Raw genomic sequence first — 15,619 nt, forward strand, 5'->3', positions numbered from 1 at the left:
CAAGCCATGCAAGGGCAAGAATATGGAAAATATATTCACACCCAAAATTAAAAAGGCAGCATGTGCGCCTGTGCTGTAATACTAGACGTCTCCATTCACTCTGAGCGGTGTTAGAAGTCTCAACCAAACACTGAAAAGGGTCTACTGTACATGTTCCGTCGTAAAACAAAATACAACATAATAAAGTAAAATGACTGTATTAACGACAGTTATGACTGCCAAACCACAATGTAGAGAAAAAGAAGAGAAAAGGAAAGGAACATGGTGTTTGCTGACGGCTGCACTCTAATATGTGGTTGAGAGTAATCACAGGCCTCTTCCTTCATTAAGTGTGGAAAATAAAACATTGTGTCTGGAGTGAGAGGAGCTGAAATGTCTCATCCCAGTTGATACACACAGCCCCTATCTCTCCCACCGCTGTTCTGTTGGTAATGTTGCAGGTTTCCTGACCTGGACGACAGTATGACGAGGTCAGCCGGGAGGTGATCCCCATTTGCAGCTCTGACTACTTCCCCAACAGCCACCTGATATTACCAACCACGCACCAGCAGGGGGCGAGAGAGAGGGAGTGTGGCAGTTGTTCGCACAGGGCAGGAGAGGAGAGGATGAGGAAAAACAAGGAGGGATGGAGAGGATAAAAACAAAGGAAACACAGACAGACAGACAAACAAACAGCAAACAGATAAGGGAGATAGACAAGTGTTTCAGTTCCAGGGAGATGAGAAGAGCACAATGATCAGTCCTGTGTGATCAGAGGGTATGATTGGTCATCTGTTCTCCTTTTCACAAAACCATTTAGAAAACATGTTATGCTAAATCAGTTTTAAAAGGAAAAAATAATATATTCAGAACAAGGTTGTGACTGAAATCGTGCCAATAGCAGAGATTTTTGAAAATACCTGAAATCTGAATTCAATTTGTGATAAATCTGAACTTAAATAATCTTTAAAGAGGGATACAGAATCCATGTAAGCCCCCTCCATATCATGTCCAAATGGCTTTTTGAAAAGGTGAAGGAGGTAGGTAGGTTTATGTTGACATGGCTGATAAATTCTAATCCAAAATCACATTACCACTGTCCCACCTAGAGAAATGATGGTTGTCATAAGATACACAGCACCATTACTGAACGCTTAAAGTTATGAATTACTCAACAAAATGTAAAATTCAGATTTTTAAATGCAGGATTTTAAGCCACTTTGACAATATCGGCTCGATGTGTCATCTAACCATCACTTCTTTAGGGAGGGTTGAGAGAGAGCAAAAAGAAGAAGAAAGAAGGGGGAAGTTCCAGACAGTCTGGCAGCAGGGTGGACTCCTATACCTGGACGATAAAATGACAGCATCCGCAGGAACGAAATCACTGCCATTTACTCTAATAATATCGCCCACCTCAACCTGTGAAAATAAACTGGTTACTGCTGTGCAAGGCCAATAAAACAGCATAAAAGAAAAAAAGTTAAGCACATTAAAGCAGAAAGCAGAGTACACTGAACTGTACTGATGAGAAAACACACTGAGGAAACACCTGCAGTCTTCTTTCCACTGCTGCTGAACTTCACATCAACAGGTGCTACCAATCTGCATATTCCATCATTCAACAACTTCAGAGGAAATAGCTGCATTTATTGACCTTTTCATCATTAAAAAGAGGTAAAAAAAAATTAGCTGTGACTTTCAAAACAAGCTCCTCGTGGCTGCACAGAAAGTCTGTTGTCTTCCTACGTGATTACGTTTTTAGCCACTGATGTAAATAAAAAACTAATTATTAAAAATGTATTCTGATCAAGGGCAATGGCATTAACAGAAAAGCAGCAAACAAAATTAACTAACTACATAATTAAATATTTAAAGAGAAGGCCATTCTAGTTTCTTTTATCTCACAAAGGAAAAGATGGGCAAACAATGATCAGTAAGTACATAAATATTTGTCAAAAAAATGAACCAAAAAACAAGGAAACATTCTAGCCTCATACGAGCTGCCCTGAAAATGTGACTAGTTAAAGAAACTCTGAGACCAAACTTGGGAGAGAAGCCTCTTTTAGAATATGCATGATGAAGATGTCAAAAGCATCAATTATTTAAAGCTAGCCTTTTTAGAGAGGATTTCTGTGTGTCTGAAAGGGAGGGACATTTACAAAGCAGCAAGTAATACACTGATTTTATCCCTGAAAGAAACAAGTCAGTGCATGAATCAAATGTTTTTCATTGAATTTCTGAGGTGCATCACATCACTGATGTGACATGTAACTTTTAAAAAGTTCCTAATCCTACCTCCTACTCCCCCTCCTTCAGCAGCTATAATGCACAACCACATATTTCAGCATGTATTGTGTCTTATATGTGGTGTCACTGAATTTCCTCTGCGATAACTGATGCACACAACCATCTATCTGTTTGTCTACTTGTCTGTTTCGCATTCGTCTTAATGTATGATCATTCTGTTGCCGTAACAATAAGAAATTTTCAGCCAAGGAGTCGAGATGACAACATGTTTACACAGACTCTGCATCTCATGCTGCTCAGTTAGTTCTCAAGAACAAATCAACAAATACTTCATTTAACAAATCAGCTTGTTTCTCCGTCAGCTGTCAGCTTATATTGCTCTGCTACATGCTGAATGTACCTTTGACTGGGTGAGGCAGTGTTGTTCATTATCAAACAGTCCAAATCTGTGTCATTTCTGCACTGTCTGGTGTTTCTCCACACCCTCTGCTTTTAGGGAAATTGTTCCAGCCACAGTAATCAAATTGCTTCATTATTAGGGAAGAGAGGAAGCTTCTCTTTGTCCTCCAGCCTCGCCTTCTAATGACCGTCCACATGGAAACGCTGGATTAATTAGTGGCTGGATACTAGAGAGGTCAGTGTGTGTGTGTGTGTGTGTGTGTGTGTGTGTGTGTGTGTGTGTGTGTGTGTGTGGGTGCACAGTATGTGTGAGATTTCTCCAGCTGACTGGCACAATAGATGGAGAAAGTGGTGGAATGAACGATCTGCTTTCAGTGTTCAGCTCTAAATTAAAAAAGAATGTGAACTGGTAAAAATGGCCATTAGTGACACACTGCCGGTACATACCTTCTCCCAGTGCACAATCTCCCAGGCACCATTTCTCAACACTGTGGTGAGTAACGAGAGAGATGGGGGAAGTTATGGTGACACAGAAACAGGAAGAAAACAAGACAGGGAAAAGAACAATAAGACTTGTTATAGAACACATGACAAACCCACATTAATGTTTTTTTTAGCCATGTTACAAGCACGTGAACAATGTTAATACGTCTACACTAAATACATAAGTGTGCTCTCTTATTTCGATACCTTGACATTCCTTTTTGTTGACAACACTGTCAGCATTGTGGCGTTTCTGTAAGAAAGGAAAGAAAAAAATATTCACTTTACACATGTTTTCCTCTAAAATGCATTCATTAAAGAGGAATGATCCAAACCACTCAGACCAGAGAGAGAGAGGGTGAGAGGGTGAGAGAGAGAGAGAGAGAGAGAGAGAGAGAGAGAGAGAGAGAGAGAGAGAGAGAGAGAGAGAGAGAGAGCTGTCAAAGTCCACAGTTACAAGCTGAAAAAAGATTACACCTTTGCACTGACTGCAGAATACATGTGAATGTCGTCATGAGGACTACGCCACCCTCCCAATGCCCAGATGCACATCATCCAATGGCCCCTACAGTACCATGACAGCACTGAGCTTTTCCATTGGTGGCCTCAATAAGAAGCCCCCTAATCTTCATTATATTGATGCTAAACTCCACCCATTTGTTTGTTCTATCTACAATGTTTGTTTTGCTATTTCTGTGCAGTATTTCAATATCAGATTTTCCACTGTCTACAACAGGTGGCCATACTGAAAGGCAATCGGCTGTAGCCCCAGGCAACCACAGAAAACAGTGAAGTGGTCATCGATCACAGGTGTCAACAACTGGAATGAAAAAACAATCTACAAAATGTGTTTCAGTTCGGTCACCTGTTGCCATCAATCTGAGATATATGCAAGTGTATGTATATAAAACGTCATGTTTTAAGGAAATTCAAAGGTCTATAATTCCATGACAATGGGGCAAACTCCTGCAGCCTTTCCCAGCTTGAGAAAAACTGCTAAATGGACTTTGTGGTGAGATTATTTTCCACCCACTCATCTGGCTTTACAGAACTACCCAACAGGAGGAACATTCGAGCTTCTGCATCTGATGAGTTACAGTTAAATTCATAGAAACTGTTGTTCGTATCCACCTTCCATTTACAGAAGACAAACTGTCTTCAGATCCTTAAATCTCAATCAAGCAGTAAATACTGTAGGTATTTTTGAAGTAGAGTCCACTTACAAACTAACCAAAGTTAAATGTGCTGTATGTGACTACATCAAATTACAAACAGCACAAGCAGTATTACTCCCTCTCGTGTCCCTCTTGTCTGCTGGACAGTCATGCAATCAACTGTGACTTCAGCAGCTGATTCCAAGGGACAGCTTGTCAAGTAGCATCACGCTGAGTAATAATGTGTTGCTGTGTCCGTCTTGTACAAATAATCACTGCGTTTTAAAATGTAGCTGCCAAAAGCAACGTGCGCTCCACCTGATTAGCAAGGAGAGGACATATCTACTCACATGCCTGCTGATAATCCGTTTACTTTGAAGATCCATCCTACTTTAGTCTAATTATAATTCAATTTAAAGCTAATTTGGCACACTGTACTGTACTGTACATTTCAGGAGGAGAAAAAAACTGTTCTGGCAGCTCACTGAGAAACCAGTGCAGCTGAAGGTGAAGTGGTTTGCATCAATACACAGCTGCTAATTCACTCTCCTTGGCAAAATTTCTCCAATGACCTGCAGACTCAAGCTAGCAACCTTAAAGTCACAACAACAGTTGTCTGATGCTAAAACTGCCATTACCCAGTCCCATTAAAGCCTATATTATACAATCCCTCTGAACAACAACCATTTTAAAGCATCAAATAAATTAAATCTGCTCTAAAGGCTTTGTTTTCTCCTCTCTTTTATATTCCAACATGTCTGTTTCTTATACTCGTCCTCTTCCTGACTTCTTTTTCAGGCTCCAGTTAAATCAAATTTGTTTTAATATCGCTGCAACATGCTGGTGTCTAATGAAAAGCTGCGCTGTGTTACGTGGCTTCAGCCTTTCACCAGCTACATGATGCCCAGGAAAAAAAAAAAGTTTGATAGTTGAGACCTTTACAGAGCTCATTCATCATCCTCTGTGCAAAGGCTGTGTAATTTCATTCACTCAAACTATCTGTTCTGGCTGCTCAGACCTCCTCTATTCATAGACCAATAGTAGTAGTGAAACTGTATTTATATCAGTTACTCCACAACTTTTCCTGCCTTTCACCCCTCTCATACTCTCTTTCTGGGTCTTCCTCTCTGGCTCTTTCTGTCCCGATGGACACGGGAAAGAGGAGATGTACCGTATTTAGGTGATTTGTGTAATCACAGTGCAGCGGAGGGCAAGTAGCATACAGAGGTTATACGTAAATACTGCAGCATCAGGCCTCTGTAGACTTCAGCCGTAGAGAGGGGAAAAAATGAAAGCAGCAAAAGATAAAAGGGTAGAGCATCTGCAGTGTTACCTTGATTAACCTGCTAATGTGGCCTCAACATAAACGTAATGAGACAGTGAGCAGCAGTGAAGGAGGTTTAACTACACGAGGGCAATAACAATGTTTTCTTTGGTCTTTCAACTGCTGTTTTCATTTCAGCTTGACTGGAAAGAATCATAAGAAAGAGGGTTACTGTGTAAAAGAGCACCACACACTCTTGTGAAATACTCTGCAGCTTGTGATTCGCAGTATTACATTTCAGTTCGAGGCGAGAGATAGTCGAATTCAGAACAAAGAGCCTGAGTGTGCTGCAGCAGAGGCAGCCAGCAAGAAGGTAAGATATGTGCAGTACAGTGTGTGTCCGTAGTGCATGATTCATGAAGTTAGGGGTCGATGTTGCCCTGTCAGGTCAACTTGTGAGGGACAGCAGAGTACAGGGAACAGACGTGTGTGCAGGTGACCTTCAGCAATAAAGACAGAGTCATCACCACTCCGTTCCCATGTTTTTCACAACAGGCTGAGAGAAAAAGCGCTGCGCTGGTCCCTTCAGCACGAGATAGAAGCTAATAGTATCTGGCCACTGGGACCTGCATAGAGGATCGCATTGCAGGGTCACTGCAATACAGTACAATGCAACATTCCCTCGCTTAGTTCAGATGGACTTGAGTGGATTACTTGCTAACACAGAGTGCACATATTTTGGAGCATTTCACTTGCCAGCAAACAAGAAATCCTACAATAAAAAGATGTAACCAAGACAAAATAATACTGAAATCAGCCTTTCATACTAGATAAAGAGCACAATCTTTTTTCAAGCATCTGTTCAACAGTTCAGACTTGCTTGAGGACAGACAGTTGTTTTGTTTTGTTCGAACTAACTGCCTTTGTGCATGAGCATTCAGTATCTAGGTTAATTGACTGAATGAGAACTGTGGGTGCAGTAGGCACAGCTGTGACCTCGGATATGAGTGAGTGTGTGTGTGTGTGTGTGTGTGTGTGTGTGTATGTGTATGTGTGTGTGTGTGTGTGTGTGTGTTTGCATGTCTATGTCTGATGGTGCATCTATATGTTGGGGAGTATCCTGCTGTGGTCAAATAACCATCAGTGCCTCCTCTCTGCTCCACAGGGAATAGTTCAGCACTCAGAGGACAGTCTCCTCATGTTAAAATACACCAATTTCAACAAAATCAGCGACCTACCTAACCAATGAAGTAAAATTTCCAGAGAATTTTATTTTACTTCCTTTCAGGTACTCAAACAATTGAAAGCACAAATTGTGTACAAACACACTTTTTATCACATTCTACAGCGCATCTTGATATAGCTGTGTCCATACTGTCTGCATTTACTCAAGACCATGATTGGATAGCTGGGATGCAAATGTTGCTTTAACCCAAATGCCAGCTGGGTGTTCAAATGTTTGAAGACTGACTTTTTAGACTTGCTAACTGTAATTTTTTTAATCAGGGTTTAGCTGATGCATGTACTTTTCAAACGTGTGTGTGTGTGTGTGTGTGTGTGTGTGTGTGTGTGTGTGTGTGTGTGTGTGTGTGTGTGTGCGTGTGTGTGTGCGTATATCACAGATGTTTGTATTACCAGATCTTCAATGATCTCCTTAACAGCAGCCACCACCAGAATGAAGAGCAGTGGCACCAGTGTGGTCCAGCGACCAGTGGGAGACACATCTGGGATTTGCTAAAAGACACAAGATGGGAAGATGAAGTCAAATATTCTCTAGAGAATAAGAATATTTCAGAAGCCTACGTTAAAATTTCTAAGTACTGTCATGATTGAAAATAAGGCAAGACACTGATTCAACCAGCCCCTGCCCCAAACTGCATGGTCTTATAAGCTCATTTGTAAGTTCGAGATGATTTTAGATTGAGAATAGCGCACATTATACACAAACAAACAGACACACACAGTCACTAGTGTCATCAGTAGTGTCAAAGGGCTATGCTTCTGTATCCTGGTGCCAGACCTACTGTATGAAACATATAGGAGGCATACCCAGCACAAACAACTATCTTAGTATTATCATAATGCTCTCCTTGCCACTGACTGTTTAATTATTTGGCTATTTTAAGTCTTTCAAAATTAACAGTCAGATACCAGCATAATTAAAGCCAAGCAAGGCCCACAGGAGACAGTCACTGTTATACTGCTCGAAGGAAACTTGAACGAAATAGATCTCTCCTCTCTCTCATCTGCATAGATGTTTTATTCAAGGTCGCACCATCGACAGGGCAGGTAATGAAGATTCCCACTGGCTGATTTTCAAAGCAGCTACTTCAAGGTCACTGGATAGAGCCCTTTCCCATCCTCAAAGCTCTCATTAGCTAAGGCTAGCCTGCCAGCACAAACATACTGTAGGTAAAGAATTGAATGTGAGTTCCTGCAGCCCTCTATCTCTGATTATTGAATCTTTCCTGTGAGGCCTTGAACACCTGAGACATGGACTCCCTTAAATCACGTAGTAATGATTGGTGGTTGAGGCTTTAAGTGTTCTTAAAAGGGATTAATTTTGACATAACAGTATACATGAAAACTTCCTCAAGGCAGGAAAGTCTTTGTTCTGCATGTATTTACCAATCAGAGCAGTGACAGTACCGCAAAGATCTGTGGCTGCTGTTGGGCAACAACCCATCCAAATCAGTCAGACACTGAAACTCTGTGCGCATTTTCACATAACCAATGTTTTTCTATTGTGGTTCCACATCAGCTGGACTATTTGAGCTTGTTGTCTACAAAGTAAAGCACAATGTAGATTCCTTACTGCAGATTAGCTACAAGGGTACAGTAGGACCAAAGTACAGCCATCCGCGGCACCCCATGCATTTCCAAGGCATGTAATATGCAGCATACTGTGTTGAGCCTGCAGGTGAATCTAGTTTCCTTGTAAAGTAGGCACACATAGTATTACATGTATTATTCATTATCAGTCTATATAAAGTACTGTGTCTGTGTGTGTGTGTGTGTGTGTTTGTGTGAGTGAGCTTGTCTGCGTGTATATGAAATTACAAACATGACCTTTGGAAATGGTGTCTAGGTCATGGCAAACGATAAAAAGACCACTTGCACACTAATGAGAACAAAGCAAAAACTGAAGCTGAGAAGAGCAGTGATGAAACGAAAAATTCCTCTTTGACTCTTCTAGATCACATCCCTGTCCCCATATTTGCACACATATTTAACAATATATGCTTTAAAAATATCACAGAAAATCATCAAACTAGCTGTCATATGGCCAGGTGATTTTGATGCTACCATCAAACTTTGCATCACTGTAACTCTCCATGTTTGTTTCCACATTTCAACATTCAAATCAAATTCCTCCCGTTATGTCTCACCTGCCTATCCCTCACAACATGGAAGCTAGATACCCTCAAAATGCTCTTTCATCTAGACTTTAACATTAATAAGGTAGTTTGCCAGTTATCTTTGCATGTAAATCTATGTCTCAAAATGACAGGAACTGCAGCAACAGCACATCTTACCTGCAAGAGTGCAATGAAGAGAAAGAAGGCATTGGCTGCCCTCCTGAACTGTGAGTAGAGGAACCGGGGAAGGAAGGTGAGGACATTATATTTGGCTGTGCTGAAGCCCGCATCAAACAGCAACAAGGCCATGTGTGGAGGAGGGACCGAGAGAGGGAGACAAAAGAAAGAGAAACAAATGGTTAGTTCTCAGAATATGAGCAGTAATCTTTATGCTATTGACATTCAAAATGCATACAAAAATCTAAAAATCAGCCAGTTCACAGTTAACATAGCCAGTCAAGTATATTTGATGTCCACTCCTGATCCCCACCCATTCAAGAGAGTCCTTTCTGTTGCAGAGACAGGTGTTTGTGTGTGAGACTGATGAACAGCAGAGACCAGAGGACTCAATGATCATAAAGAATAATTAGGAGGAAGAACGGAGCTGGCAGAGGGTGTAAAAAGCTCCTGGCAGACGTGATATGTTGCCTGTGCTGCAGGCTGGTTTAGCCCTCAACAGCAACAACCTCCAGCAGCCTGATTTACAGCAGCGTTAAAGCGCTGGTCAGAACAGCAACTTTGAGAGAACATATATGCCGTGATGTATGCTTTGCTTACTCACGCGTACACAAGCAGAATATCAGAGTATAGCCTCCAACATGTCTGAGGGGGGCTGAGCATATGGAGGTTAACATTGGTGATATCATCATTTTATTCCTGAATCATATCCAAAAAGCACATTTTCAGCATTTTTCACTTGTAGCATGTCCACGATCACAATGTAAATTTCTGGAGACACAGGCTAGCATTGAATTGAGTTAATAAAAAAAAAAAAAAAAGAGTTTTACATTCACAGTGATCCTGGCTGCCTGGAACAGTGAAGCTGCTCATGGTGAGTGAGAGGGACAGAGTGAAGGCAAGTGAGTAAGAGCAAGGCATTGTTCTGACAGCAGTACAATGTAATACCAGCCTCACGGAGGAGCCTGATGAAGAGCCTTGTCAGAACAGGGGTCAAGAAAGGACCAGCTTTATTTCATTCAACAAAGTCTAGTCTTTAGTCTAGTCTACTGTTGTTATGTCAGTTTCTGTAAAAAGAGAAAACTCACAGGACCTGGGTCACCTGAAAAAAACTACAGATTGATAGAGTTTGAATTCTTCATCTTGAATTTTGGTGGCTGATTTTACACAACTTAAAATGTCACAAAGGGAAATTCAAATCATTTAAATTCATAGAAATAAATTTAGCCTATAAGATCAAAATCTTTTACAACCTTTCTGTGTTTTTTTGTAATAGTAAGAGTTTTACAGCTGTCTGAAGGTATGCGGATGATGTTCAGAGGGGATACAGGAGATTTCAGAGTGATCTTTATGTCACAATGTCATCACTTTAAAGCTAGAGTGTGGGACTTTTACATATAAATGAATGCATGTTACATCAACTACCAATGATTGGTTTGGCCAAGCTGAAGGAGGAGTAACCATTGTGCCAGAGTAGGCTACAGCAGGCAAAAGTATGGCTAACAGTTTTTGTGTAATTACTCTATCTGCCTGAGGGTGGAGACAAAAGTTTCGCACTGCGGGTTTAAAAAGACAAACAGATTTGTAAATATTTGTGTATTTTTACAGGCCTTATGTGTATTTGACCAATGTTTGAGTTTAAAGATAAAACTCATGGAGAGAAAGGACAGATCCTTGTAACACAACAAATAAAAACAGAGCTACAAGCTTGAGCACAGAAGCAGCATTGTATCTAGTCTGCTAGATATCATGATGAGTGTGCAGTTTATCATTGCAGTACAGGAGGAAGGAGGAAGCTCAAAGTCTGCCATCATAAACTAAAACTGTGTGTGTTAGTTTGAGACATTTCTTCCCCTATCAATTCTGCTGATTAAATGATTATAATGTTCAGTGAAGTCACCGCTTGAATACAGTAGCTGACTTGATGTGAAATACTTTACCATAGATCATCCAAAGCTCATAACATGTCATGTGTGCATTAATATTAATAGTACTGGTGGACCTACTGGCTATTAGTGCTAATACAAAATATAATTACCGCCTCAGTCCATCCCTTGTGATATGAAGAAACAGTGGTGGTGTAGCTCTGACGTTTGTTTAGCCTAAAGGCCCTGGCTTCATCATTTCTCTCTTTATTTCCTTCCCTCCAGCCTTATTTCTGATCTCAAGGGGTAATGCTGAAAAGCATGCCCTGTCTTATCTCTAGTTACTCCTGTACACTGCATTACTTCCTCCACTGTGGCAGGGCAAGATAAAGAGCTCATTTAACACTCTGCTTAATGGATGATTATGGATCTTATGTTTTATTTCCAGGAAACATCCTGAGGATCAAGACGATATGTGAGAAGCACTTCCTTGACTCACTCACAGATATCCAGATTATAGCCATGCAGTGCCGATCAGCGCCGATCTTTTGATGCCATCTAACAACACCTCTGAAAGGTATGACATTACAAGAAGTCACTGTGAATGTCTGTTTTGGTTTGTCTTATGAGTTAAAAACACATTTGTGCAAGTTAACAACTGTCAACTGTCAACATTTGACATGTCATTGGGTGTTGGATAGTCTTCATCTTTTAGCCACACCCAAAACAAATAAAAAGCCAAACTATCCCCATGAGATTTAACCATTAATAGTTGCATTTAAGCACAACCAAACTCATATTGCTCAAACTGTAACATAATCTTGCAGCACTGATTAGATGTTAAGTTTTTATCTCCACAGTTCCACAGGTGAAGGTCACTGACACACAAAAACCTGGAGGAGAGCCAACATGATGTTCTGCTCTATGGTTAGCAAAACTTCCATGATTGGTAATGACAGCAGATTATGTTGTTTAAATGACTGGGTCATGGCCCACCCATGGGCCATGGTTGGCTCTGAACACGCTTCCAGGGGCCACAAATAGAAACAAATGTTAACCAGCTGTTGCCAAATGAAGACTATCACAGTTAAGCTTGAAACTGTTGTTAAGCTTTGGGTTGCCAGAGCTGAGCATTTAGGAAAACACTATTAGTCTATTAACAACACAATTTTTCTCTCATCACTCATAAATGAAACAAGTTCTTCTTCACAATGTTTCCAGATTGAAATTTCACATCCATAAAAACAAACAACAAAGCTAATGGGTTGTATGACACTTCTTATATAGAGTACACTGATCAATCTCTGCCAGCTGGTGTTAACAGCATTTATTTAACTACTAAAAATCAACCAGGGCTGGTAGCTAACCACTGAACTATCACAATCACAGTCAATTCAGACTGCTCATTTGCAGAATGTGTATATCTTCTTTGTGGTTTAAATACACCAAAATAATCACAGAATTTGTATATGGTGACCACAGTTGGACAGGTGGTTAGATAATGTCGGACTGGGAACAAAGGATTAATTTGTTTGCAAACACATCTGCACACAGGACTTGTATAAAGTCGAAGAACTGGTTGGACCAGTATCCTGTACAGATGAACGGCCTCCAGTTTAACATCCTTTCAAGGTGTTCCTGTATCTGTGACCTTAAATCTGTAACACCGCAAACAAGCAGTACTGCAACTCACCATTTAACTGTGATGGTAAATTTTATTATGCGGTGTGTGTCATGTGTACAGTTCAGTACTTAATTATGGTATGCCGTTAAAATGACATGCTTAAATTTGGTCATGATGATTAAAAAACACCAAATAAGTTGATGAAAATGTATAAATACCACTTGGTGAAATGTATAATTCATGCGCTTAGGGGGGTAAGGCAAATTAAGGGACTCTCCACAGACAATTATACTAATTTCAGTCTTGTGTGCATGGGTCACTGTCTGTCTATGCATGTCTCAACTGTCCCTTGTTTACCACCAAGACATACAATATCAGCATTTCATGGATACACACCAGTAAAATGGTGTGTGCAGCTACTCCTGTTTTCCATAGTTCCGAGTTCTCAACATCTCAGGGATTAATCTCCTTTACATTACAATGAGATCTGCCAGCAGCCAGTTCAGCTGAATAAACAATCCAAAACAATCCTTAGGCATAATAGTGAGAGCAGGGTACCTGTCTGTTAAAAGTCGGGAGTCACATGTGTACAGAGCAGTGACATATACTGCAGGGAGCCATGCTGCAGAGGGAGAATGGGAGCAAATGAAAGCGAGAAACCTGTGAGGGCTCTCTATCTACTTGTAAGATTAGATTCACCATTTATCACAGACCCTGCTCCTGTAAGTGTCTCCACAGGTCACTTTGAGACAGCAACCAATCCTCTTGAAGAAATTAGATCTTTAGAGCAGACTAAAGCCCGATATGCCTTTAAGGTTTGAGGCACATTTTGGATTCAAAAATGGCAAGGACAAAGAAGAATTCGACAAAGCTAAGTCATCTGCAAGCTGTGTTCAAATAATGCTGCAGCACTTAGACCTCTGAAATCATCTGACAAGACTCAAGTTGGATGTATTACAGTTAGTTAATCCACAAAAGTGGTCGGTCTGAAACAAATGCAGCTTGAAAAGGCATTAACATGCAGACTGGCACCCAATTCACTGTGTGCTCATAGCCTGCTGTAATCTGTACAATCTGCATTCAAACATTTATACATACTTCTGTTCACTGGTATGTTGGGCACAGTATCAGTTATGAACTGAATGTCAGTCATATCTGAGCCAAGTGAAACTGAATCTGAGGTAAACTGGGTCGTGAGCAGCTATAGTCATACTCAGTGCTACAATATATAGATCAGTGACATACTGAGCAATCCAAATCAATGTTTTTTTCTTAATGATTTTATTGGCCCTACTTTGACCATAGTGCTTGTGTGTTAACAGCATCAGCTTCACCTGAACGGACCTAACATGTTTTTTTTTTCTTTTTTCTTTTTTTTTCTAGTGAGGGCAGGCCACCCACTGAATTAATGACCACCTCCGGTAAAGTCACAAAAACTGTATAAACTTTAATTTTTAAAAATATGCAGAGGTGCACTTTCACAGCAAAGGTCATATTCTCTAAACTTCTTTGACGCAATATAATTCAGCCATCAACCATCTGGTGCTCCAAAGAGGTTAATAATGAAAATTGACCCGAGTCTGTTAATAATTGATAACCGCACTAAAAGTAAAACTCAAAAAATGACTAACACACTAATGTGAGGTCTGTCTAACTATAAAAGAAGCTTAAGAAAAGGTAGAATCAGCATCGGTTTTCTTACAGTTGAGTGGTTTAAGGAAACAAACTGGAAAGACATTTTGCAATTTTCTTGGCTGCTTGCGTCTGTTATTTGTCAAGTCAATACATGAACCTGACCTAACAAATGGCATAACCATAAGCACACTTGCTTTTTTAATTTATCATTCCTGTTCAGTTTAAAGCTCTGTCTATGTAAGCACATACATATCTCAAGCTGCTCATGCAGCAGGAATGCTAACAGTAATATTCCTTGACAGAGGACGGCCTGACCCAACAAGCCTGACCTTTAATGCTAAAAGCACTGCACTCCTCCAAGAGGAACAGCCGCATAAAAAGGGCCAGTTTGGTATATCTGGTTTAAGGCACCACTGGTGATACAAATCTTGCAGGTACTTATCAAATATCATATGCCTGAGGATGCTGTCATGGTCCTTCCTCACCTCAAGATCACCGCACTCTACACTGACAATTACTTTATGCTGAAGCTTTGCAGTCACACCAGAGAAGAGCAGACTTTACAAAGTAAGTTTAATGTTTTCTCTTCAAGACCTGCTCCGATGGAAATCAAGATTTAACCTTGTTGAGACGTCTATAGGATGTTTTTATATGATACACAACATATCAGGAACGAAATAAGCAGTCAACACCATGACTGGGCGTTTTCGCTTTGCAGCTGCTGGGGACCAATGGCTAAAAAAACATGGATTCAGTTAGCCACGGTTTCATATGTCACATATGCAAGGAACCCAACCCGTCAACTTGCAGGTTGGGCCTTCCATATCATGATGACATATGTCAAGCCAATAGCTCATGTCATCTCTTACTGATATGTTCGTACCAACCTGCATCTTCGTAGCTGTGTGCATACTAAATGAAGGCAAACATGTAGAGTTACATCTAAGCCATTTCAAGGCATGAAGGGATTTTTTCATGGAAAATCTTTTAAATATGTCACTTTGATGAACAGAGCAGAGGTTTTAGGGGTTTAATCAATGCCAGGAGAGGAACGTTCAAGACAAGATTTTCACAACATATGCTCAAAAGGCCCTTAAATGCATTTGGACTTCTCAAGATTGCTTCCTATCAGGAAATTCTCTCCAGGCTGACATTTAAGTAGCAGCTTCACAGTCTCTGCATGCTTTAATTCAACTGTTTTGCTAGTGACTCTGAAGGTTAATGTAGGGTTAAAGGCAAAGTGGCAAGTCATGTTGCAGGTCACCATGAAAAGCACTGATGGCCTCTGGGTTGCCATTACCAAGTCAAAAATAGCTGCAATACACACAAAGCAAAATCCTTGAGAGAATACAACTTTGAGTGTGAATTTTTTAAAGCAGCTGGGATGAAATGTAATTTTAAGTGACATGGGAAAAGCATCTTCACTTTACATA

At 40.5% G+C, this 15,619-nt stretch overlaps 1 protein-coding gene across 12 annotated transcripts in view; it reads right to left on the reverse strand.

Annotated features, from left to right (window-relative positions):
• Window positions 1-15,619, reverse strand: part of atp8a1 (ATPase phospholipid transporting 8A1) — a 99,614-nt gene that overhangs the window by 66,622 nt on the left and 17,373 nt on the right. For 7 of the 12 annotated variants that reach the window (XM_070963309.1, XM_070963304.1, XM_070963307.1 and 4 more), the window contains exons 3-7: window positions 9,063-9,162; window positions 7,162-7,260; window positions 3,316-3,361; window positions 3,073-3,113; window positions 451-524 (exon numbers count right to left, since the gene is read on the reverse strand). In XM_070963309.1, the coding sequence (XP_070819410.1) occupies window positions 451-524; window positions 3,073-3,113; window positions 3,316-3,361; window positions 7,162-7,260; window positions 9,063-9,162 (360 nt within the window). Of the gene's footprint in view, window positions 1-450; window positions 525-1,324; window positions 1,399-3,072; window positions 3,114-3,315; window positions 3,362-7,161; window positions 7,261-9,062; window positions 9,163-15,619 lie in introns of all 12 variants that reach the window. The other 5 variants (XM_070963310.1, XM_070963306.1, XM_070963303.1 and 2 more) reach the window with 2 other exon arrangements.

Source organism: Chaetodon trifascialis, chromosome 5 (assembly GCF_039877785.1).
Source record: "Chaetodon trifascialis isolate fChaTrf1 chromosome 5, fChaTrf1.hap1, whole genome shotgun sequence".
NCBI classification, from domain to species: domain Eukaryota; kingdom Metazoa; phylum Chordata; class Actinopteri; order Chaetodontiformes; family Chaetodontidae; genus Chaetodon; species Chaetodon trifascialis.